At 46.0% G+C, this 24,450-nt stretch overlaps 2 protein-coding genes across 6 annotated transcripts in view; both read right to left on the bottom strand.

The window, feature by feature from the left end:
- LOC136936212 (arf-GAP with coiled-coil, ANK repeat and PH domain-containing protein 2-like) overlaps positions 1-10,038 on the bottom strand; it is a 34,866-nt gene extending 24,828 nt beyond the window's left edge. For all 5 annotated transcript variants that reach the window (XM_067229970.1, XM_067229973.1, XM_067229971.1 and 2 more), the window contains exons 1-2: positions 9,650-10,038; positions 326-383 (exon numbers count right to left, since the gene is read on the bottom strand). In XM_067229970.1, the coding sequence (XP_067086071.1) occupies positions 326-383; positions 9,650-9,702 (111 nt within the window). In that variant the 5' untranslated portion in view covers positions 9,703-10,038. The remainder of the gene's footprint in view (positions 1-325; positions 384-9,649) is intronic.
- Positions 10,039-10,443: 405 nt separating this feature from the next.
- Positions 10,444-24,135, bottom strand: ppp1r2 (protein phosphatase 1, regulatory (inhibitor) subunit 2). The gene is made up of 6 exons (XM_067230080.1): positions 23,777-24,135; positions 18,109-18,216; positions 17,540-17,620; positions 14,728-14,831; positions 13,157-13,330; positions 10,444-12,624 (listed from the first exon to the last, which is right to left on the bottom strand). Exons 1-6 carry the CDS (start codon positions 23,905-23,907, stop codon positions 12,605-12,607), a joined length of 618 nt encoding a protein of 205 aa, XP_067086181.1. The 5' UTR covers positions 23,908-24,135; the 3' UTR covers positions 10,444-12,604.
- Positions 24,136-24,450: the final 315 nt, after the last annotated feature.

Below are 24,450 nucleotides of genomic sequence, written 5' to 3'. Positions count from 1 at the left end.
TCTAAGAAAAGCTTGAACCTTACCCCCTCGCCTGCTACCCCCCCACCCCACCCTGGATCGGATCCTTCCGCTACACAGCCACCAGGGGAAGTTACCCCCCTCCCCTTCTACGAGAGTGAGGGTGGGTCTGTGAAGTCCGAACAATAAGTCACAGATTTGGAAGAGAAGGGGGGACCTGGGATGGGTGGAGCCGGGATCTCAGGGTGTCAGGGTGCGGGTGGCACGTTATGGGAGCAGCTGGGTGTCGAATTCGGAGTTAACAAGGTCCTGGAAACTAGTAAACTACCCCCACGACTTCCCCCGGGGGGTCAACCGGACCACTCACCTTGTCGAGTTTGGACTCCAGCTCACAGACATCCCCCTCCACCTCCTCTATGGTGGCCCTGTGGAGGACGACACAAACAGTTCAGTCACTGGAGGGGAAAAGAGGCGACGGGGTGAGAGAAAGGGGAGAGGGAAGGGACGGAAATGGAAGATGGGCCGTTTGCAACGTTTGTTGTGCTGGAAGCAGCGCCGTTCTAAAAATAAAAGAGATGAGCATTTCCTGCCTGTCTGCCATGTGTGGGTTACATCTGACAGAACAGAAGAACATGGAGATTGGAGAATTAGCATGCCGTGCCTGTTCATGCACACAGAACAAGCACGAGGGGCCAGATTGAGAAATGCCACAATGGGTAACGCCAAAGGCCTATAACATTTCTCTGGACAAAACGTGACGCGGCACAGCTTGGCCTTCCCCGGGAACAATGCCCTTCCAGACGCTCGGAAGGTCACGAGAGGAAGCGGAGGATGACATCATCTCAGGGTGGCGCACGAGCAGTGATGCAGGTCGAGAGTTGGTCTACGATCTGCAGTGACTGAATTCGTATATATGGGCACAAGGGAGGAGAATTCTCTCTTTTTTTTTGTGAAGACACTTAGTGCCAAAAAACCCTCTCTCCGGCTGAAAAAGAAAGTGCATATCTTCTTCTGTCATGACGGTTCAATTGAACAAACAACCACGAGCCAGGACTTTGACTAGAACACATCAGTCATGTCTCGTGCTCGACTATTGACGCAGTTACACCCCTTGTGTAACCCTTATTCATAGTATCCCTCCAGTTCCCATCACTAAATCCACTCAAGCAAGCTTTGACCGAGCTTGACGATATCCCACGTGCACAGAGCAGCTACTTACAGTTGACTGAATGATTAACCTGAGTACAGTATAGTTTGCATGCAGGCCACTCCTCTTCAAGGGCAACACCTACAGGGATTTATCACTACACAAAGGCTATTAATGTTGAGCTCAGACAAATTTGGACAGGCTCCATTAAGTCCTGCTGATTTTCCACCCATTGTTTCAATATAGGAGTCAAGGAAACAGAGGATTAAGAAGTCCCTAGGAAGTCACTTGACCACAGGAAAGCCTCTATGATGAATGTTGACGAGCTTGATATTTAATGGTGAGAACAACCGATGTCTTGCATTGCTACAGCGCTAGACTCAGCCAAAAGTGTTTGAGTAGAAAATAAAAACCAATTTTTTTTTTTTTTAAAGACGACAAAATGTGTTTTGCTGCACAAGCAGCCATGGCAGAGCTTGTCTGGGTCCCTCCACGCGTCCAAGCGCTACTCCTCATCAGGATAATGAGGCTCCAACAGGGATCAGCGGCTTGTGGACTCGTGGGTGGGGCAGCAGTGTAGTGACACCATTTGAGGGAAGAAGGGCTTATCCTGGGGGAGGGGGGGTGTGAGTGTGCACTGTGAAGCCATTGGGTACATGAGAACAGTTTTTGGTGTGTGTAAATGAGATTAGGGGAGATTTACATATGCCTGGGTGTAAAAATGAGATTGGGGGAGATTTGTGTGTGTGTGTGTGTGCGCGCGCACGGGAGGGGGTTGTGATAAGGCATTGGTGATTAAAGAGACTCCATTCATCCAAGAGACCCTGCCCACTCCCCCTCAACCCACCAGCTGTTTCCGTGTCCCACGTTGACATGCCACCACATCTGCTTTGTCACAGAATAACTAAACAAGACGCCGGCACGCTGCCGTCAACGCCGGCAGCCTGGGACTGAAAGACGGGCTCCTACAGCTTCTCCTGCACGGGGACGGAGGCTCGCGCCTTTCACTCCTCTGCCTTCAACTCCTCGGGCTCCGCACGCAGCACCTGGTGAATGCCGCACGCCCAGTCTGGCACGACCCAAGCCGACTGTCGAAAGTGACTCAAACGGAGGACGGCGCAGCTGGTGCCAAAAAGCCAGAGAGAGGTTGGAAAGGCTGGCTGCCATCTATCCTAATAGTGGCCGAGTGTGGCCCGGCGCAAGGACTGGCGCGTCTTCTCCCTTTGGCAGCTAGGAAACGGGTTGCCGTTTATCTGGACTTTGCCGAGCACAGGGAGGCCATGATTGAGCCGTCAATCAAGGGCCCACAAAAGCCTTTGTTGACTCTTTGCCATTTCATAACTCCAGGCAATGGCACGGCAACACTAATTTGTGATAGGGGATCATTGTGGTGTACAATGGAGTGATATAGTGCTTTAAAGTGTTCTCACAAGCAAAGTTTAAGTTAGAGGTTTTGCCACATTTGCCCATTTTATAGGCCAAATGATCCTGTGTCCATGAACCCTCAGAGGAGCTGGTTCCAATCCCACAACGTCTAGTCATGAGAACATTCATGTTTTCTGGTAACCCAAAACGCTGCAGGGAGGAGTTGGGAAAAGTGCTGATGGGGGGGGAAAGCAAGAAAGGGCTCGAGTCTGGGGAGAGCTGGGCGGCAGCTTCACAGCTTTGACCTTGGAGTGTGTCCAGTGTGTGTGTCTGGATAACGAGCACAGAGAGAGAGAGAGAGAGAGAGAAACAGAGAGATAGAGAGAACGAGTATCACACTAATGAGGATAATTTCAGAGAAGCAGTAGTGGCACCAGTCCAGGACTTCAGACACATAAAAGGACATTGCATTCTGCTACTAGCATGTTGACTCAACCACTCCTGTCCTTGTTACTATGAACAAAAACGACTGAAATCAAATCAAGCCACACACACACACACACACACACACACACACACACACACACACACACACACACACACACACACACACACACACACACACACACACACACACACACACACACACACACACACACACACACACACACACACACACACACACACACACACACACACACACACACACACACACACACACACACACACACACACACACACACACACACACACACACACACACACACACACACACACACACACACACACACACACACACACACACACACACACACACACACACACACACACACACACACACACACACACACACACACACACACACACACACACACACACACACACACACACACACACACACACACACACACACACACACACACACACACACACACACACACACACACACACACACACACACACACACACACACACACACACACACACACACACACACACACACACACACACACACACACACACACACACACACACACACACACACACACACACACACACACACACACACACACACACACACACACACACACACACACACACACACACACACACACACACACACACACACACACACACACACACACACACACACACACACACACACACACACACACACACACACACACACACACACACACACACACACACACACACACACACACACACACACACACACACACACACACACACACACACACACACACACACACACACACACACACACACACACACACACACACACACACACACACACACACACACACACACACACACACACACACACACACACACACACACACACACACACACACACACACACACACACACACACACACACACACACACACACACACACACACACACACACACACACACACACACACACACACACACACACACACACACACACACACACACACACACACACACACACACACACAAAAGTAAGACACTGATCTGAAAGGCTTAACCTGTTATCACCTGTGAAGACAATTGCTGCCTTGTGTCTGTGCTGTAATAAGGAATACTGCACGAACACTGGGCTGTGTCTCCAAGTTTTTCAGCAGCTTGGTCAACTCCCGAAAGCTTGTCTGTACAGTTTGAAAACAAGGACCATATCACTATGCACAAACAAAACGGACAACATATGGAATTCTTCACCATTAACCCCTATTGTAGCAGTGCATTATTGCGCAACAGCAATATGCTGCAGCTGTTCTCACGACACCAGCTGCCTGTTAAGAGGGGGGAAAGGGGCCGGAGAGTCTGTCCAAAGGAGCAACAGCAACTTGTGCAATACAACAACGGTGCTGACCTCAATCTATAGGCACCAGCCCAAGACGTCTCCAGTGTTGGGACCTCAGAGGCAGCCGTGATGGCAAAGAGGAGGCCTAAAGATCGCAATTTAGAGAAGGCAGTGAGGGGGAAACTCGTTGCAATAACCAGCACGCGCCCTTTCAGTTCCACTCCAAATGCTTTGTTTTTGTCAAGTCAGGATGAATCCTGTTTCGGACGTTTTGTGAATACCACTAGAGACCTCCGAATACTCTATTGATGGGCAATAAAAGCCCAAACAGACAGAGATCCAGACCCAGGACAAGGCCCACGGCTGCTTTGCCAGGCTTCCCACTGTGAGGTTAACAAAGCACTCTAAAGACACAATAGGTACATTACCATATTGCCTTGCCGACAACATCAATTTGAAAAGTCCAACTGTCTGTTGAATAACAACACTATTTGCAACAGAAAGGGACAAAGAGATGGAATTTGCTTGCATTCTGATATGAGCGTCAGTGAAACTATTAACTACTGTATATATTACACAGACTTTAACAAAACAAAACTATAACGCACAATAACATGTTTTTGTGTACAGCATTTGTGCCACTGCAATGTTGCCATATAATCATCACATTCCATCGTAACGCAATGCCATCAAGAAATGCCATCTCCTGTCCACAACCAAAACTATACAATAACTCAAGGCAATCACTGATGAAGGTTTCAAAAACACAGAAATGCAGGTGTGCCATCTATTCAAAGACACCCTGGTCAAAACACCGTTATCTGTCCCCCGCCATCTTAACATAGAGGCCTTGCCACCAAAAAGCCCAGACAGCTCTATCTGAAGAGGACGAAATCAGCTTCAGGAGCTCCTGTTACACAACACAGACTGGGGGACGGGACATGGGACTGACAGGCCAGACCAGACCGTTTAACGAACACCACTTTGAGCAAGGGAAGGAGCTGCGGGGCTAAGTGCTTCGCTAACTGGCTAAGCTTTTCCTTTAACCTAGGGAGCTGGCGGGTCACAAGAAACATTTGGAAGTGAAGAGGTTGGACACATTTAGCCTCGTACATTGTTGCGGGAGTAAAAAGACAGGGTGTCCGGCACAAATTGCTGAAGAAAAACTTGGATACTGTGTTTACAGTTGTTTGGGTGTGAGGGAGGAACTAAAAAGAGGTGCATTTTATGTGGTATGAGAGAATCTAGGTTATAGGCCCATTAAAGAACATATATCTTTTTTTTGCAAGGGGAAACCACATGAATACAGAAGGAAAACCCTGAATTGGAATAGAAACTTCCGGAGAGAACTGGTTGGGGACTCTATGGAGAACTCCCTCGTTTAGCTCACTTCCACTTTAGAGAATCAGTAGACTAAGACAAGGGAAGGGAGAAGGAACACTTGAGATTTACTGGAGGTTTACTAGGCATCTGTTGGAGGCAACCACATACTGTTCTCCATGTGGAGGCTATTCCACTAGGCCCACCCCACCCCACACATGCTACCGTGGATACCGTGCAAATGACTTGCACGGTATCCATATTCATAGAGTTTAGTGAACTTAATTTATCAACCCATTCTAAGCTGTTGAATAAAATCTTTGGATTTAAAAAAAGAATGGGTTGCTAAAATATATATGGTGCTAATATGTGCTTTGAAAAACAAGAAATTAACGTGAAGTGAATTTCACTGAATGAATTATAAGTACAAATGTTTTGTAGCCGAGACAATACCAATGAATAACTTTTGACAGTGTAGCCGATGACCTATCCTTTCACAATACAAAACAGGAAGTCGCATGCGGTTGTTGTTGTGCTCGTCAGGATGAAGTGTTCGTGTGATTCTCAGTTATTTCTCAAGAAATTATGTCAAAACGTCCAAAACTTATTCAGCAGATGGCCAGAAGAGATGGTGGTCGATGCTCTATTGCTCAAACTAGAGCATAGTGAATTCCCCTGCAATGACTCAATCAGCTTTTCCATAGTCTCAGGACACCAAGTGATACGTTGCTGGCCGTCAGCCAAGAGGGAGTTGTGTGTTAAATGTGCGGGAGGGAGGTAGTTGAACAGGTTAGTCACACACACACACTTCAATAACACAATGGTCTCCTCTGTGAGGCCCAGCATACAGAATTGAGGGCCCCCAAACTTTGAGCAAGGGCCTACTTCAAAACACCCTCCAAAATCAAAAGATTTGTCTTGTGCTATTCTTTCTGGCATCTATGATATCCGTTAGGATAGAGCGGGGGGGGGGGGGGGGGGGGTTCGAGATGGAAATGTTTATACTAGGTGGGCCCACTGTAAATACTGCTGTACTGTACCTCGACAGGGCGTCGCTAGATTGGAAAACACAGGAGTGGGCAGGGCCTCCGTGCTGCTCTCGCGTATCCTGTCATTGTTAGAGAGCAGGAATATGATGACGGAATGGGGCATGGTGGGGGGGGGGGGGGGGGCAAGATGGGTAGTTCCCGCTGGGGTAAAACCCGACATTAGACGCTCTAATAACATCAACAAGATGACATCATCGTTATCAATCCTAAAGCTGTTGAATTGGAAGGGTCTTGGGGGAGGGGGGGGGGGGGGGGGGGAGTACGAGGATGGCCGAGTAGGTTTTTACCATCGCTGTGACTCATATGGCCACCAGGAAGCCAGTTTTGAAAAGAAACAAAATGCAAACCGACTCCCATGTCCTGCGACCACACCCAGCTCTCTGATGATCCTCATGCCACCTTTTCTGTCCCAACCACGGGCCTAACCACAACGTCTGCACTCTACAGTCTGGACCCCATCCAGAGGCACACCCAAACATCCTCATCGGAAACAAAACGTATGATCCTCATTAAAATACGCCGGATCGAAACACAGTACAGCCTTAAGCTCAGAAGAGTTCACATTCTCCTCATCAGTCTCCTAATTAAAAAGGCCTACTTCTAGCTTCTAAATACCAGTGCTCTTAAGTCCCATTCAAACAAAGAAGGAGCTATGGGCGACATCAGCCGTCTAAATGTTAGTTTCTCACCTCCTGGGACAGACACTGAAGGCTGTATGAGTAACATCAACAAGCTGACCCATTTGACTTCCATTTATAAAAAATAAAAAAAACTGGCCCTTCTCAAGAATTCTTGAACTTGAGGTTAACGTTTCCAGCAGTGTCCTCTGCATTAGTAAGACTAGCTGTGATCTGCCAACGGTGGGCTCGTCGAAAAGGGCTACACCGACTAACTACATCAAGAATATTCAACCTCTGACGTCATAGAAATGGCACTCAGTCAAGGCCCGTTTGAGAAAAGACACGCAAATAGCTGACATGAGCAAGTCTACACCGCAATGAGAAGGACACGTGAAAGGAACATTTATAATTGCGAGCAGGATTATTAAAATCCTGATTAGCTGGAACTCATAGTTGAACAACTGTATGTGCGCAAGTCAAACTCTCTGAGATGACGGATCCCTCTAGACGCTGGGTCAAAGTTCACCTCACGATGATTACTAGCCTACAGGCTTTTAGCTCCACTGTACAGGGAAATAGGAAACTAAAGAGAGAAAGCTATGAAGAAGACAGAATTCAAGTACCAATGTATCCTGCTTCTGTTAAATCTGTAATGCAGACAAGAACTAAACCCTGCTGTTCTGGGAAAAGAAGAATCGTGATCCAATAAAAGGGATTTTGAAAAATGCATACTTGATAAGCCAGTGAATGTTAGTGAGAAATGGGCTCAGTAGTCATAAAGCCTAATGTCAATTACAGAACTGTACAGTATATTCCAGTTCAACTCTTAAAGTCCAAGTCTGAGATCAGGGTTTGGAGCAATGGATAGTTAGTATAATTCTAGGGTAGAGGGAGAGAGAGTCGGGTGTGAGCCTCAAAGTTGACACTTTCTACTCTACGAAGCACCCTTTTTCTACTTTTAGGGGGCTCCACATTTACTGGCACGGAGTTGAAAGAAAACAGAAAAATGGAAACAGATGTCAAGACAAGTTATTCCACCCTGGTCTGCATCCATGTTTTTGTCCATGAAGTCAGTCTCCTTTTCCTCCTTTCTGCCAGTTCAAACAAAGAGGGCAAAGAATGAGAGTGAAGTGATGGTGGTCGAGAGGAAAAGTCGGTTGTTCAAGGAATCTTTGGTCCATTTCAGCCCATAGTGAATTTAAACAGAGCTTGAGTTAGCTTAAGTGACTGGACTGAGTCGGCCCCTAATGTTTGGGGTCAGAGGAAACCTGGACAGTTGTTTAGGTTTGACATTTTACTACTGATGTCTGCATGACCCAGGCTCTCTGGCAGTTCATGGAAAACAACACTTCCCAACACAGTCATCATAGAATCCCTCCTTGTTAAGGGACTACTTTCCAAAACCAGGGGGAGCAAAGGAAATAAGCAGTATCACTAGTCCAGTAAGCCTTTGGACTAGTGACAGCCCAAATGTAGTTGGAACTAAAACAAACTGAGAAGACTTCCTGTTTGAGAGGAGAATACTAGGCAGTTTGGTGCTATAGTTTTCAACTCTTATGAACAACCAGATCTGAAAAGTGTAGGCTGATAGCATAACAGCAACATGACCAACCAGGTATGTGCCAGTCATCATTTAATGCACACGCACAGCTGATGTTGAGGAAACGTCCTTGTAAAAAAAGCCTCTTTCCACATTTCCGGCAAACAACTTTCTAACATCTGCTTCTCATTTAATGAGAGAGGATGCTGCTGAGCACAGGAGGAGAGAAAGGGGAGGTGGAAAATATTAGGCCAATTTGCCATGGTTGGAAAACTGAAAAAGCCAAGTTTACCTTTTGAGAGAACAGGGCCGCATGGATTGAAAACCAGTAAATAGGATTTTGACAGGTGTAAAAGTGTTTTATAGCAGGTTATTAGAGACTTGATTTATTCAAAAATATCTGGTTTATTATTAGAACAAGGCTCTGAGTTGCCCAATGCCAAAATTATCTTAACATGTTAACTAGTAACCCAAATGGGCTATAATGACGTTTATAAATAATTTGGAATGTTTACATACAGCACTGGCACATGTTTGGGGAAATTAAGGAAATATCCACGTATCAACCACAAATTAGACAATTCGACACAGGAGTCAGGTACACACGTGCAACTTTATTTCACTTACTATATGGATGGCTAACTACAGCGTTTGGTTTGGGTATGACTCAAATAGCTCGCCAACTTCGTGACAAAAATAGCAAACCCCTACTGTGTGCAGAAACAGAATGCAGCAAGAGGGCTAGACAGTTAGCAAGTTTATTGTGGAGTAGGCTATTTCTGCCACACCAACATTACTATGGGCTATTTGGGAACAAAGACGTGGAGTTGTCATTAATCTTACCTGAATCTTGGAGAGTCCTTTAAACATTCCTCGAATTCCACCGTTATCTTCATCTTTCTTATTGAGTAAAAACGCGGATTAAAACACTTGGATTAGGAGGAGCAGCAGACCCTAGAATATATCCCAGGATAAGCAGCTAGCTGGCTAGCTGGATATCTAGCTAGTAGCAGGGTTTTTTCCTTAACAATCCGAGTCGGACAATCCAGCCGACGTCAAGTGTCCGCCAGCTAGCCTGGCTAGCTAGCTATTTATATAAATTTGCGACGATGTAATCATTAACACGTAGGACAGGCGTTCGTAAATGTTACGAAACATTCAAAGCTAAAATGCGACAGATATAAGTAGAATTGCAACAGCGAAAATTATTCACTTGCTAGGTCATCGCGTCAGTGCAATGTAGGAGAAGCTTTTCTTTCACGTAACCACTACTACCAGCTGTAATCGACGAATAATCACGCGCTTCCTGATCCATTTTGAACGCACGCTGAATGACACGTGGAACAGCCAATGAAATCCATCTACTCGGTTCGACTTGTTTTGACTATTTCAATTTACACATCGATTAACCGCACTCATTTCATGACGAATGTAGGAGCTACAATATATTTATTATTCCATGTTGTGGGAATTTGAAGGCCAATTTAAATCTGCGTCTACACTCAAGAACCCACGCACAGATAAATGCTAAATGCTCTTACGGTCCTATCAAAACAAGCAGACGATATGTTGTATGTTACTGCCCCCTAGCGGCTGAATGTAGAAAAGTCAAGCCATTCAAAAAATATACACAGGAGTGAATCATGATGTCCAATAAGCCAACTCAAAAAGCTCCATATCGGCATCATTTAATAATGGGTGACAAAATAAACACACATCCTTATGATTAAGAACATGCACATCCAAGATACAAAAAAACTCACAAATCGACAGATGCCCATTGTTTTGAAGAGACGTGATCATGAGAACGCATCTCACTTAACTAATCCCACCCCCAAATTAAAAAGAAAAGATACAAAACAGTAGAACACAAAATGTAAGCCGAGGGACATATGCCACTGAACAGCACGGGGGGAAATAAGTGTGTTCTTTTCATTTAAACATGTTCATAAAATAGGCACATTTGCCAGCTTCTAACCCTCTAAAAGGTTATGTAATTTAGTCCATTCACAAAACTGTTTGCCTTTAATTCAGAGAATACAACAGATAAGCAGCAGATTAAAGTGAATAATCTTTGTATGTGAATACACTTTCTTGTAATGGGTCTTTCCTCATCATTCAGACAACAGGTAAAATTAAGGACCAATCAAGCAAGAGCAGTAAAGTATTTCAAAGTTGTATTTCCAGGGGATTGGATCCAAAGACTTGACCACAGGGCGGTTTTTCCAAGGACAAGAGGCCAATACATTGGAAACATACATGGGGAATACATGTGCAATCTGAAAAATACCACCCCATTAACAGGATAAGGGATCGTTCCTTTCTGGGGATGAATAGATGGACAAATTAGATCTCATCTTATTAATAGATTTGGATAATTTGGTTAGGCAACGGCCAATCATATAAGAAAATAACACATCTCAAAACTAAAAGATGGGACATATACAACCCATATGGTATTGCATGTATACAAACATAGGTGACTTTATGACAAGGATTTCATTAGCAGAATCATAAATTAGCATTCAATAACTAAAAGCTGTGTACTGCTCAGAAAACCTAGTAGCATGTTAGAAGTATAGGATGTAGCATGTTCTCATAAGTACACACTACGACAACCCCCATTACCCTTCATTCTGCAGAAGAATACAAAGAAAATAAAGGCGTCCAACCACTACTGTAGTAATTCAGCCAATCACATCCCACAACCCCTCGGGATGGTGTCAGTAGCATTAGGGATATTTGTATGGGACATTTGTAATCATCAGTAGTATGCAACATCTGGGGTCATTTCTTGTAAATTAGCCCTCCCCTTAACTTGCGCACATGTAGACAATATAATATTTACTGGACTGGCAAAGGCATAATATACTATACAGAGCAGGTGCCCGTTATGTGGAAATGTATTACAAAGTTCTAGAAATGACTGACTGTTGTACAACTTGAATTCGGAACCTAATTACAGGTTTGGATTATAAATACTATTAAATTACTGTATATCGGTTATTTGAGTTCAGCTAATAGACCAGGCTATTTTGATAAAGTGGTAATAGAGGTTAATATGTGCACATAAACGTTACAAAGGGGTGAATATGCGTACATGTGGTCATGGAGTTTCTTCCTAATCAAGGTGATCCCTGATGACCAAGGCGTATTAAAAGGGGATACCACAAGGGGGGCGGATTGATTTGAAAACAAACACCAAGAATTAGCAGCTATCTTATTATGTTTTCCTACTTCATTCACATGAAAGTACTGATGGTTGGTGTGGGGAGAAAGACAGACAATGGCAAAGAAAAAAACAAAACAATCCTTCCGACATTTGATCCACCCCAGTTCAACACCTCCGCCACATTCAGGACCGACTGACATTTTGAGGCCGTTTGACTTCAGGTACCCTGCAGCTGGACAGGCAAACAGGAGAGCTAGCATTGCAGGGAGAGGAAGGAAGGAATCCTTGTTGATGAGTCTCAGTTATTGGTCTCGTTCTTTGAGTTGTGGATTCCATTTGGAGGGGGGGGGGGGGGGGGGGGGGGAGGGGGGGGGGGGCGCACGGGGTAACTTGGCAACAGAACACACAACTGGTAGGCTCAATATGCTTCGCGTCAGCATTGCAGTGTTTCTGGGAGTGCACACAAACACACAATAACACAGCAGATTTTTATTTGTATTTTTTTTTCCTTTTCTTTTTTTAAAATGGAAGGGTGTGAGGCGGTGTCTGCGTCATGCCCAGCACTGAACACACAAGTCTTGTCTTATGAATATTTCATGAGCCACAGGGGCGGTCGGGGTCCTCTTCTAGGAATCCAGCGAATCAGCTACAATCCCCCAAAAAAGAAGGAGGGAGAGACACATGCACACGTGACTGCGTGACTGATCACATGGTTCATACAGGATGAGTAGGACCAGTTCAAAGTGTCTGACTTGAGACATTCATTTATGCTACTGCCGCGTTGATAACTGACTGACAAACATTTGAAAGGGAAGCTGTTTCACTTAAGTCATCCCCAAATGACAATGTTGTGACTAGTAAAGTTGATCAAGTATAATATATAATTCCAATTCTGATAACCCTGATGCTGCTCACAGATAAGACTGTTGCCCTTTCAGAAAACACCAATAACCCTGGACATTTCCAAGGTTAGAAAAATAAAGCTTTCAAATGTTGGCCTTGTGCAGTCCAAGATTATGAGCCTATTTTATTGCAACCCACTATCTGACCCTCTCGGAATCTGGTTACAAATCTTGGATCAAGCCAACAGACATAAACCCAAATCTTTACAGCCCACATAAATTCCTAAAAGGACTCCCCCACGACAGCCTATTCCTATCGGTTCACGTTCTCTTTACCGTCTTGCGGGGGGTCGACGTTGATGTCCTCTGTTTCAGTGTCGTCCCTCATCTCTTCGTCCTCGTCCTCGTCCTCCTCCTCCAGCTCGCTGGCGATGAGTTGCCGGGCCAGCTTGATATTGAGCCCTTCGTTGTAGTGCATCTTCCTCATCATTTGGAACTGCTGCTTTTTCACTGAGGGGAGGGGGGGGGGAGGCAGAATGAGAAGATGGAGGGTCCAGGGGGGAACTATGATGGAGGGTCTGGGGGACTCGAGGGATACATTTACTGATTTACTCTGTGTGTGGAGGAGACTGAACAATAAATAAGAGCCTGTCTGGGGAAGCTTGTGGAGTTTGCAGCTCTGGAGCCAGAGAGAGAGTGTGCCGGGTAAAGCCCAAATCAAATACAAGCGTAGTCTTATATCAGTTCGATGAAGTTATTGCAGTTGAAACATATGACCTTATCTTGAAAAAGCAGTTTCAAAGCCCAACAAACTACAAACCAAGTACAAAATACAGGGAGACAATTCATTTGAGTTCAAATATAATTGAAGAATGTGTTGCTCAAACCTTGAGGGGCACCATTTATATTCCAATGAGCTGCAAGAGGATCTGACACAGATTTCAAATATGGAAACTAATGTCTGGAGGCTTTATTTATTTACAGAACAGTCTAGAACCGAATGAGGCAACTGAGGTTGTCAGAATGAGTGTCGTGAGATGGAGTGTTGTGTTGCGACTGAGTTTCCCATGTCAAGGTTATTCAGAGCATGGACCAGTGAGAAGCTGTGAGCACTTTGAGATTTTCTCAAATGTAGTGCATTACAAATAAAATCCATTATTATTATTATTATTAGACGTGGACTGTGCCATCACAGGTAACAACACAGTTGAGGGATCTCGTCTGCATCGGGCACTTGCAGTTCTCATGAGAAAATGATTTTCCCTAATCCTTTTTACAGACATTAAATCTCATCAAATATGTGCTAAGTAACTGTTCTGTCTGCAAAGCTGAATGAGACCTACTATGATGGGAGTTTCACAGTGATTAACTGCTCAGGTCACACACACAATAAAATAATGTCTCTAAAGCACCTTGGTCCCAGCTTAGTCTTTTAATCAGTGCTGAAAGAAGGATATATACTGTACTGTTCTACCCTACACTAAGAGGGATTATCAATGTTTCTCGTTGCATTCTTACTTCCCTTTTTTTATCTTTATCTTTTCAAGTTTTAAAAGATCCCATCTGCAGATTGGAACATCTTTGTTAGGCTGTGGAAATGTTAAAGGACGGGGCAGGTTTTTGGTGAAGACTGACATAGGCGTGTTGATCCATGCTGAGATAAAAATACAGGAGGGGAGGTAACTATGGTGGAGGGGCTGAAGCCAGAAATTGGCTCAACTGGAGCAGCCCCACTGAGCAAGCCAGCCAACTGCTGTAGCCGGACTTCTGAACGTGCCGACAGAGAATCTACTGGAGCACATGGGCGGGTTTAATGTAGGACAACGGTCAGGGAAAGGTCAACGGCTTATTGAATGGATAGACTGAGGGACAGTCCATGCTGGGTGTGTGTGTGTGTGTGTGTCTACCTTGGTCCTCTGGGCTGAGCTCTTCCTCCTCTTCCTCACTGCTATCCTCCTCTTCTTCCTCCTCCCTCATGAAGCGTGGGTCTGTTCCCTCTGCCGCTGCCAACCTGCCACCACAGAGAGTGGGAGTTTGAGGAGAGGCAGACAGCGAGGCAGAGAGGTGAGGGTGAGGAGAGAGGGGGGAGAGGGAAAGAGAGAGAAAGAGAGACACGGAGAGAAAGAGAAAGAAAGAGAGAGGAGCCTGAGTGTGGAGAGGTAGCAGATGTGCCCAGTGCTGCGCATGAATCAGTGCGAAAGAGCAGCTTTTTCACCGGTTCAGCCCGGGGCAGGTCAGACTCGCTCTTCATGCTCAGTCAGCATGCGACTAACTCACTCATTTAACTTTCTATTAACTATCCTCCTCTGGTGCCCAGCCTCTCAATCTCTTTCACACACACACACAACATATTACCATGCAGCTTAAGCCCACTAGGAAGCAATGCGAGTAAAAAAAAAAATATATAATGAATTTAAGACAGTTCACAGAAGCAGAAAAGAGTCGAGTTTAGTCTGCGATGTGATCCGTTTAGCAGTTGGATGGGGGTGTCTGCTGGTCCGTTTCCTACATGGCTGCACCGGAATGCTCTAGAAAACACTAGAGCCCTAGAGCTTGCAGAGAGCTGAGGACAGGAGAACCAACGATGGAGCGATGAGAAACAAAGGTTGGGAGAAGGAGGGAGGTTTAAAAGAATGGGGGGGGGGGGGGATGGGAAAGAAGGGAGGCGGAAAGTTCCAGCGTTTGAGGGAGCGAGAGATGGGGACAGAGGGAGACTGTTGAAAATGGTAGGGAGGGGGGGAGGGGTTCTAAAAGTAGTGAGGAGATCAGAAGGAAAAAGAACAACTGAAAGTTGGGGCCTGAACGTTCAAGAGAGATACTGGGACGTCTGGGACGTGCACTCACTCACGCCTGGTTACGTCAACGGCAGCAGCAGATTGAGATCCAGGGCCTGGAGCAGACCATCCTGCCCACATGACACGAGACCCTCTGATGTAAGCAGCTGGCGATCCACTCTGCCCGCCCAGAGGATCATACCATATACTCTGGGAAAAAAGTCTAAATAGCCGCTCGCTTTCAAACGCTCCGTTTCCCTGTAGCCATCATTTCCCTCCTAGTGGAGAGCTTTAAAAGCTCTGGCCTATGGTAAGAGGAGAAGGAGGAGTTGGATGTTAGCATACAAAGCCAGACAGCCATAAAGTAAACAGACGTTGGCATCTTTCCTCTCTCGCTTTTCTCCTCGAGATAGCCGGACAGATCGATAGTGTAGCTACAGTAGTTAGCCAGCCATTTCAATTGACTATTTTGGCCGGTCAAATCCACTGTGTGGTTGAGTCAGCATCTAGCAACGTATTTAGGGAGGTGGGATGATTACGGTGCCAGGTTTGAAAGTACTGATTCAATCCAGTAATCCCAGCACATGACGTCGTCCTCTGACGTACGGGTTCAGTTTGATGGGGATGCACTGGAACGCTGTGTATTGATCGAAAAACGTTTTCACTGGGCATAAATTACTGGACGCACATCCATCCAATGGCCATTACGTGATGTTTAGCCGATACGCTCTGCTGAACTAAGCCCACGGAGGAGGGGAGGGGGGGGGATCAGGACCAGAGGTAACAGTGTGCAGCTGTGGGAGGGGATGAAACATGATTGTGTGTGTGTGTGTGCCAAAGAGCAGAATTAAGTGAAGGGACATACTCTAGATGCACAATCCCTGCACACATGCCCAGGGAAGCACACAAACGCACAACCACATTTTCCACACTCCCAACACAACTACCATACGGTATGAGGATGTTGTCACTCGTATCTTATGGGTGTCGAAAGAGTGGTCGTCTCGAGACACAGAAGAGATTGACGTAAACCTAAAGTCAACCTACAGTTGGGGGGGGGGGGGGGGGGGTCAATTGGTCTGTGCAGAGTCGCACAGACATGGACCTGGGTCTTAGCACGGCGCGGCTATACGCGCGGAGGGGGTGGTAACGTGACAGCCTTGTGCACGACTGGGTTCTCCCCTTGAGGCTGGGGCCGAGCATCTGCTCCCCGCTGCGATCAGGCCGGCTGGGAGTCTGACGCCTGCTCCCTCACGCACCGCTATCTCCGCCAGACCGTCTTTGGGGTTATACCTTAGCCCTGCCTCTCTCTCTCCCCCCCCCATCTCGGAGACAGGTAAATAAACGCTGTGTCAGTTACAGGACACACACGTGAACAAATAAAGAACCGTTTGTGTTTCAGGAGTGGTTTAACTCTGCTGTTATTGAGAGGGAATCATCTAATGTTTAGGAAAAATAATGTAGAACTTAACAGCCCATAGGTGGTGTAAAAGCAGTCCAGAACAGGCCTGGTCTCCCCTGAAGAATGAAATCCAATCATAAAATCAACAGAGAATAGGCCGAGCAAACAACCCTGTCATGACCTGCAAATGTTGATGTTAAGTTCTCCCTAAAAGCGGGTGTGAACTTTCTATACTGTGTCCACACTGCGTGACAGAGAGAAGCCCTCGCCAGGGTCCATCCCTGGGGCTGACACCCAGCCGAGGTCTCCTGACCTAGCGTCTTCAGTCTGTAAGTAGACCAGAGGTTGGCATCCCAGACGCATTCGCGTCGCCCACAAATTATCTGACCCGCCTTTGATACCGTAGGAAGTCCATCAATGTGAAATATCGACCGTATGGAGTGCACGGGCCGAGATGGGACGGCGTGTGAGAGAGAGGCACCCAGAGATGAACGGACCTCCGCCTCTCTCTCTCTCTCTCTCTCTGGGTGTGGTGGTCCTTACTTTGTCGCCAGGTCGTCCACGGTGACCGCGTTGCCGTCCGAGTCGCTCAGTGCCCCCTCGTCATCCTCTTCCCCTGCCATCCTGAGATATATACAGAGAGAGCGAGCGAGCGACACAGATAAGAATAGAGTGGGGTGATAAGAGGGCAGGGGAGCGAAGGACGAAAAGTGAGATGGAGAGAGAGAGAGAGGGAGAAGGTGAAGGAGGGGGGGGGGGGGGTGGAGGGGAGAGAGGGAGGAGTAGTTTGTCAGGAGGAGTGACCTTGTTTGCCATATCCAGACATATTGAGTTACATTCCCACTGAGACACACACACCCCCCCCCCCCCCCCCCCCCGCCCCCAGCCCAGAGTACTGCAGACAGAGCAAAAACTTGTCTACAGTCACTCTCAAACACACGCACACAGTCCCCAAAAACAAGTTACTTTGGCCTATGCTTTGGACAACGCACAACTTCTTCCCTCCCTCTCAAGTGTCGCTTTCCCCTCTCAAATACCCCTGAGCGTACACCTCATGACATCACTCCCAAGTTTAAGTCGACCAAAATCCGGCCGCGCCGAGGCAAGCTCACCTGTTGTAGGGGGTGCTGGGCTCATCGATCTTCATCAGCCCGTAGTCCTTATCCGCCGGGTGGTACGTGGCCAAGATGTTCATCTCATCCCATTTCTGCGACTTCTTCCTGGGAGAACAAAAGGATCCACAGAGACTAGGTTCAGGGTGCCTGCTTTGGGCTTAAATCGGGATCCTCAAACCGTTGCTGATGTCGCCCGGGCGGACAGGGGGATTTGAATCTAGGACTATGCCCCAGTTCTCACTCCCGCCCTGCCATATTGGGAACGAGGCACTGCCTGCAATTAAATCAGAGGATCGGGATCCTGGGCAATTCAATTATGTATCGTTTCGAGATGAGACAGCGCTGTGATCGCCCTATCAAACAGCGTTAGGAGCGGAAGGGGAGTGGCCAGCTCTTATCTTTAGGTGTGAAAATGTTTGGCGCATCCCGTCTGTTAGAAAGTGCATCTTATTTTCCTGCTTACATTTGTGTGCTCCTGCTACGGGGGGGGGGGGGGGGGGGGGATTTCCGCGGTATAACCGCTATTCAGAATTCCAAGCACATCTCCGGTAGAAAGGTGTCGTGCTGAACGTCGAAGTTAGACCTCCCTTCAAATCCTTCAGTGGCACCTCCGCTTAAAAAGCAAGGCCACAGATTTTATCTGTCTGGACTTGAAGCCAGGACCAAATATAACCGTTAAACTGTCTCTCCTCGCCTTGGACTGCCTCCCCGTCATAAAGCAGTCCGCTGGCGTGTTAATGGAGAGGGGCCATGTTTCATGGGAGACACAGAGGAAGAGGGGGAGGGGGGCGGGGTGTAAATCCACTCCCTGCTGCAGTGATCCTACAGAGCCCTCATCCATACTTCCCATACACTGAAAACACACACACACACACACACACTAAGAGGTGTTCAATAAGTCAGGCCCACAGCAGGTTGGCTTCCGATGGCACTGGGCTGAATCAATAGGAGATGTGCCTGGTCATGCTGACACTCGAGCGAAACTGGGGGGGGACTTGATCGGCCGGGGCCTGCCAAGGCAGCTGACACTTGCCTTAAACACACAGCAAGACATCCTCAACCTTCAAATATTAGCCTCAATCTCATTTCAAGTGCTCATTTCAACCAAAAAGCTCAAAAGAAGGGAGCATGCCTAATCAAAAAGATGTGTTATAGTAGGCTAATGTGCAGGGCAGGTTTCTCCCCTCCCCCCTCCCTTGGGATTCCCGATAATGATATCCCCAGGTCCCTTGGCCGGAACTTGTCAGTGTTGGGCGTCTGAGTTGAGAAAAAAAATGGGGTGTTTTTTTGTGTGTTTCGCCTTTGTGTTTGTAGACTGAACTGTATGTTTTTAGTTTCTTTAGTCAAGCTGTCTTGTAAACAGACTGCCCCTCCAAATATATTTTTGAAGATCTTGCATTATAGATTTAATGTTATTGATGCACTTTTCTATCCATCATTGTAATTATGTTGTATATTCATTCGTTTCGTCATTGCAAGTCAACGTTGGGCTCAAAACCTCCAAAACAAGGACAAGCTCAGATCAAATAAATGAAGATCAAAAATAAATGTGCAGGTGAGTTGCGTGTAAGGCGAGGAAGGTGGGGGGGGGGGCTGTTACAAAACCCAAACCAGACACAGCCGGCCTGGCCTGGTTTACAGAGCAGCCACAGCCACTCAAATCCACTTCAGACCTGATGCGCTCAGTCAGAACAAAAACCATGATGGGGCCGATGACATCACTGCTTCTGCAGGTAGAGAACTGAGTTCCTCCAGAGGCTCTTACTATCGGGCGAGCGAGGCAGCAGCTGGTCACATCCCACTACAAAACGGTCTCACTAGACGGAGTGAACTGTGATGGGGAGAGCTAACACCATCAGGTAGCATAGGAACAAACCATGTGAAACAGCTTTAGAGCTGGGTGGGGCTTCAGTTCGAACCACATCAAGAACAACAGGGTTTCCCCCCCATGGCTTTGAAGAACATGGGCAGGAAGCACTGACGAAAAGTCTCATGTTTCAGGTCATCTTTTTTTCCTCTCGTCATTAAACCACTTCCGAGATGCATGTACCCACACACTACCCATCTGAACTGTGTAGAGGCTAGGAGAACGGGCCTTCTTTCCCACAGAAAGTCGACCTGTAGGGTTGCAGAGTCCGTTAGTCGACCTGTCCATCAGCGAGACGCGTGGGACATCCGAAACAGTGGGAGGGCTATTGGGTTTCATGGAAGCATGCGTGAGCCTCAGGTAAAACTCATTGACGATCATGAATAATGAACGCCCCGCCCAGGCTCCAAGCCTCTGCATCAATGTTGACCCGGATAAGGAAGCCGAATAAAGGTATGACAAAACAGATGACCAAATGTCAAACTCTCCCACTGAAAGAGATTTCATTTATTTTTTAATGGTAAATCGACAGTGATTACAGATGTATGCGACTGTATTCGTCACAAGGATAAAGGGCTGTGGGCCCATACACACTCTAGTTTAGGCTCGGCCTCCAAAGTATTTATGGTGATTGTCTAGACTTGTTTGTTGTTCAGGTGCAGGGTGGACAAGTTATTTGTGGCAGCTCTCCGGAATATTTAGTGAGCTTGCTCAGAAGGATATCCTCCGGGTATTGTCAAATGAACTGGACATGAGGCATTTCGGTCTCACTAGATATCGTGGCACAATTTGGGAATTAAGCTCCCAAAGTTCAAAGCTAGGGATGGGGATCGTTAATTTGTATCGATATCGATACCATTTTCCATACTGCTGAACGATCCGAGTCTTTATCGATACCACTATCGATACTTTTCTGGGGTGAATTTGAGCTAACCACCATCTAAATGAATGAATTTGGCAAATGTTAAACATATGGCAGCACCCACACCCACGCCACACTTTACGTAAACAAGATTACTGAACAACATTTATAACAATAAGTAAAACAGATGTCAAATAGAACAAGGGTAATGTGTTGCTCTCGGGTGGAGGCTGGATAAAAGGAGCACATATTGGCACAATGGATCCTGGCTCTGGCTAAATCTACAATTGTCCACTACAGATGTACTATCCACAACCTGGATGAGTAACTAGTATAAATGGCTGGGATTGGTTGGTTGACAAAAAGTGACATTGACAAGCTGTCATTGTTCAAGACTTTATGAAAAGTTGAACACGTTTCAACAAAAGGCACCTGATCTAGCTAAATGACCAGCAAACCAAACCCAAACTTTCCTTATCTCATCCCTATTTTGTTGTCTCTGTTATTGTTTAACAAGATGCTTAAGCAGCAGGGGGGGCTGGTCTTTACTCACACACTGACTGTGCTCGTAAACTCGCGTACGCATCAAATTTTAAGGGCATAGGCGAGTGAAATAATTGCACTGTAGAGCCCTGGCTCTTATTATTGAGGCTTATTATTGTCAACGATGGATACTTGCTACGAAGTTGGGGTGCGCTGACCGGTCAGGTCCCACATTGGTCCTGGATTCTTCTCAACTCTCAAATAATAATGTATTCCTTTATCAGAAACCTTTATCCAAAGCAATGTTGAAGCTTGTATCTGAACTTCTACCACTAAGCTAGTATAATACCCTTCCTCAGGTGTAGCAGGCTAACGTAGGAGAAACGATGCTAGCCATGAAGTCAAATTACCATGCGTTTCAGCAAGCGCACTAAAATGAAGTAGGCCTTTCCATCAATGTGAACCCAGCAACTCCATGGCATTATCATGCTGTTAATCTTTTCTGTCACACTAACGCTTTGAAATGATGTTAAGGACCAAAATAAAGTTTGTTCATTCCTTTAATAATTGCCCAAATACTGACTGAGTGACACTTAATGGAAATACTACAAACTCTAGCTGAAATGTGACAGAAAAGGGAGGGCTTTAGCATTAAAGGAGTGCGTGTTCTGAGAAAGAGTTTGTGTTTGCTGGGGGCATGACCCAAATCGAGGGAACAGGCTACAATGTCCTGTCAGTGTTGTGGTCTCATCCCAGCAGATTTGGTGCTTGGCTGCACAGACAATCCTTCAGGAAACCTTTCTCCACTCACGTTTCATACAGGGAGCTTATTTTAGTATCAACACAGAAGGCTTGACTCACTACTGGGAATGGAACTCACTAATAACTGTAATTCTAGTATGTCCTCTTTTCATATAGGATGGTGGAGCTTCAGTTTGAGTCTGACGAGATTCGTCCAGCAGAAGGCTGAGATACCCAGAGTTATGTAAAGGCAGCACTGGGCATACAATCAAGGTAGAGCAGATAATCAATGTCCAGAACGGCACAGCAGTTCAGTTGTTAGTGCCAAGGAACGGTTTAATTTTACCAGACACAATGCTCCAGTAAAATCTCCTCAAATATACAACACAATTACAATGATGGATAGAAAAGTGCATCAATAACATTAAATCTATAATGCAAGATCTTCAAAAATATATTTGGAGGGGCAGTCTGTTTACAAGACAGCTTGACTAAAGAAACTAAAAACATACAGTTCAGTCTACAAACAAGTCAAGTAGGCCAAAGTTTCACAGGTACAAAAGAAAAACCAGTCTAGGAAGAAAAGATTATTCCCCATATATACCCTTTTTATAAAGCACAGTACAGTCAGTCCTATACTACCACAATAACTTGAAATGTTCTCTATTCACCATCCCAACCTCACATCAAACTCATGGCCCAACAGCCTTTAAAAGATGCTTGTAAGGACAAGTCTTATAGTCAGAGTGACACATATCACCTAATTAGCTGTGGATGAATAGTCACAGAGGACATGGAGGCAGCCCTGAGAAAGTGGAGCACACCAGTGACTTTGCAGGAGGGGGAGGGAGAGGGCTTGCTTCATTCCTAAGATATCTCATCTTGCCATTGCCCCGGTGAAATGCCAAAGTGAATGAGATCAATGCCTCAAAACATTCTGGACTTTGGGCAAAAAGTAACTCCTCTTCCACAGATCTGACGGGCCTACAAACTCATGGATTAAATGTGAAGTGACGGGGAATTTTAAGCTGGAAATTACCCACAAAAAAACAGCCACAGCCCTCACTTCTAGCGTTTGAAGGCTAGCTATGTTGAGACCATGTATAAAATGTGTAAACCATAGTGGCTTACCTCGTGTTTTATGCAATATTACTATATTTATAGTAAATATGAACTTTCTTGTACTGAAAAAGCCTAGATTCGTCAGTGGTAGCAAATATTTAAATCGAAAAAAATAAGTCAACCTTATTTTTTATGTTGTCAATTAAAGTAATTATCACGTTGAAATGGTAATCCAGCTCTCCTGACAAAGTTGGCAAATAAGACAACCAAGACACAGTACTGGTGAGTAACCAAAGTGATACCACCCACCAGCACAGCCGACTAGTTGCTGGCAACTGGTCTGAGAATGTCCGTAGTTTAGTGACGCTCTTTTAAAACACATCTAGCGGTAGCTGGTAAACTAGCATATAGCTACTGAATAAATTCACCCCCAATATAATTAGCATTTCAACACGGTGAGCCAAGTAGTTATGTTAAAATAACGTTAAGCGGACCCATAAACTTAAAAAAAGACAGCTATTGCTCGGTAACTAGCAACATTGCCTTGAGTTTGACTGGACAGTGACGCGCGCTTAGCTAGCATCCTAGCTGGTCTTTCAGCTAACCCGTCGCAAACTATATAGGGCTCAATTGCCTTAATAGCTACTTACTGTTGATCATCCTCCAGAAGTCCCAATTCCGCTTGTTCTACGTTCTCAACCGGCACTTCTGGGGCAGATTTGACATTTGCCCCGCTGTTCTTGTTCTTCAGAATACCTTTTATTGGACGGGGAGCTGCCATTCCACACGCTTGGTCTCACTTGCTAGTGTCCCTAGCAAGCAGGTGCGTTTTCCCTCTAATGTGTGCCCTGTGGTTTAGCAATTCAAATAAACGAGCTAAGTGGGAGTAACGATGGACGCATTCAAAGCTCCCGGTTTCCCTTTAACTCAGGCACCTACGCTCAGTTTAATAATCATGTTCTCAAGTAGCTGGTTAGCTACCACTCACTGGAGACTTCCTCAGCACAGACTGCTATGAAATAAACTGGCGCTAAAAAAAAAGCTATCCGCCGACACCCCACACTTTCCATTATCGCGAGATTGGACATTTGTCTTGATGTCTGGCTTGTGTAAGCAACCATGTTTGTTGTGGCAAAATGTGCGTGTGCAAAATTCGTGTTGGTCCTGGGGTTAGTGGATTTTTGTGGTTTTAAATACAACACACTATACAATTCTAGACAAATCTAGACACCTGATAATATACATTCTGCCTCTTGTTATATCAATTATTCACTGGTAGGTGGTAGTCTTGTCCTGCATTGTTTGTAGGGAGGCTACCTTCAGC

This window comes from Osmerus mordax, chromosome 26 (assembly GCF_038355195.1).
Source record: "Osmerus mordax isolate fOsmMor3 chromosome 26, fOsmMor3.pri, whole genome shotgun sequence".
Lineage (NCBI taxonomy): Eukaryota > Metazoa > Chordata > Actinopteri > Osmeriformes > Osmeridae > Osmerus > Osmerus mordax.
Note: the sequence above shows the minus strand (reverse complement) of the source record. Positions and strands in the feature narration are given on the sequence as shown.